The sequence below is a fragment of the Epinephelus moara genome, chromosome 21 (assembly GCF_006386435.1).
Source record: "Epinephelus moara isolate mb chromosome 21, YSFRI_EMoa_1.0, whole genome shotgun sequence".
NCBI classification, from domain to species: domain Eukaryota; kingdom Metazoa; phylum Chordata; class Actinopteri; order Perciformes; family Serranidae; genus Epinephelus; species Epinephelus moara.
The window spans coordinates 3,281,883-3,283,917 of record NC_065526.1 but is presented as its reverse complement, the minus strand read 5'-3'; the positions used below and the strand labels follow the sequence as shown (position 1 = coordinate 3,283,917).

The window sequence follows — 2,035 nt, the reverse complement described above, 5'->3', positions numbered from 1 at the left end:
AGATATGTAGAACAGGACGCCTCAAGGTGACTGGAGAAATTTAACTCTAATTGGCAACTGGGTGGCGCTATAACAACAGAAAAATGCTTCAAAATGGCTAAAATGCGACCGATCGCTGTGGCTCCCCCTGTGGACCAATGCTGGTGGTGTTTCTAATGTTTGGTATGACTAAGTCATGGTATGGTATGCTGTACTCAATGGGTATGGACTAGTCATTCATAAAACATGGTGCAAACAATTCTGCTGTTTATGAACATATTGTGAATCTGACTGAGACTTTTTTTAAGAACACATTTAAGAAAAATCTAAAGAAGGTATTGGTGAATGAGAGCAATGAGTCAAATCCCTTGCATGTGTTCACATACTTGGCCAATAAACCTGATTCTGACTCCAATTCCAAGAAAATTTAGTGCAAATTACCCTTTTTTCCTTTTTAGTCATTTGGATGAACTGACCCTTTAGTAACAGCATGCAAGCCATCTAATTGGTGCCTGATCAAAAACATTATCTCAGCAGTTTCACTTCATAATTAGCTCTCCATCATTTGGTGGGAGAGCAAGCTGTCATTCCAACATGACTGCTCGGACCAAATAAAGACGAGATGTGTCCGTCTTTACGAGGCAGCAGCTGAATTATTTCCTCAGACGACACTTTAAGAACATTTTAAATGACTGAGTCCTTTACAGACACTGACTGATGTCCTCACATACTCTCCCACTGGTCGATATCAATAAATGAGGAGTTGTAATTCACTTTTTGGTGAACTCCCTGTGCCCTCAATCAATCAGGTTTCCATTGCGCTGACCCGGTGTGTTTCCTGGCAGACTCACCGGCGGAGCAGGGCCCGTCTGACACCCGGGAGATCAGTCTCTGCTGTTTGCAGGACGCCTGTCGCCTGTAGCACTCGTTCTGGTAGGTGTCTCCATTGGAGCCGCACACGGGGATGTAGTTTTTGTGACACTGGAAATCAAACACAATCAAATGTTAATTAAATCTCAATGTGACCGCTGGACATGTGACACTGGACACACTCCAAACCAGCTGAGCGCGGCGGTGAGCACAGAGAAGCTGTTTCTGCTGTTTAATCAAGAAAAGTTTTTCAGTTATATATGTTTCCTACATTCTGGGCTACTGTAGAGACATGTCAGTACAACACGGGGATCACTGTAAATGAGGACCTGCACCCTCTGTAGACATAAACGGCTCATTCTAAGGTAACAAAAACACAATGATTCTTATTTTCAGGTGATTATACACTAAAGAAAAACTTCTGGCAATATATCCCCCTCTATCCTACACACTGGACCTTTAAGTACATCACATTACTCAGCTTTATACAGTCTTTCTCATGTCACATAGAATCACGTAAAACCACGCCACCAGGGTGCAAAACAAAACGTAACCCTGGGTCCAGACTGTTTACCACTGGGCTCTGGAACATCACCAAGATCCTCATCTCATCTTAACCTCCAGACACCTTGAACCTTCTTACATAAAGCGTGCTGAGTGTGGCGGACTCTGAGACCTCTCAAAATACCAAACCATGACAATGCAAAAATCAGACAATCCCTCATGCTTTAAAAAATGTTGTTCCACATATAAAGCCCTGTTTGGACGGGATTAGTTTAATGTGGAGACGTGGGGTAATGACAGTGCTTAATTTGTAAAATTAGAAGTAGGGAACACTCTGAGAGAGCAGTGTTCCTCCACTCCCAAAAGTGGGGGAACACTTTTTTAAGCGGCACCCGAGCCGCCTCACTGCCCCTAAAGTGCGGTGAGGTTTGTGGACCGTTACCTGCCACAAAGAGAAATGTGAACGGCTTGATTTCCTCTGACACGTCACATACCTGTGTGCCGCCACAGCTCGGCTGTCCAGGTACTACTGGGCAGTCATGACGCCAACGAAAGAGGAAATTAGGCTACTGGACCTGGAGTCGGACGTAGGCTATTTGACCACCGTATTCCTGTCTGTGACCCCCGTTCAAGCCAAAACTGGCAGGATTCGCCTTTCGTTTCTGCTGCTGGTTGAAATCTG

General features: G+C 44.6%; 1 protein-coding gene across 1 annotated transcript in view; it reads right to left on the bottom strand.

The window, feature by feature from the left end:
- The window catches only part of LOC126408807 (tomoregulin-1-like), a 128,473-nt gene that overhangs the window by 56,596 nt on the left and 69,842 nt on the right, over positions 1 to 2,035 (bottom strand). Inside the window, exon 3 of the mRNA XM_050074503.1 lies at positions 831 to 960. Coding sequence (XP_049930460.1) covers positions 831 to 960 — 130 coding nt within the window. The remainder of the gene's footprint in view (positions 1 to 830; positions 961 to 2,035) is intronic.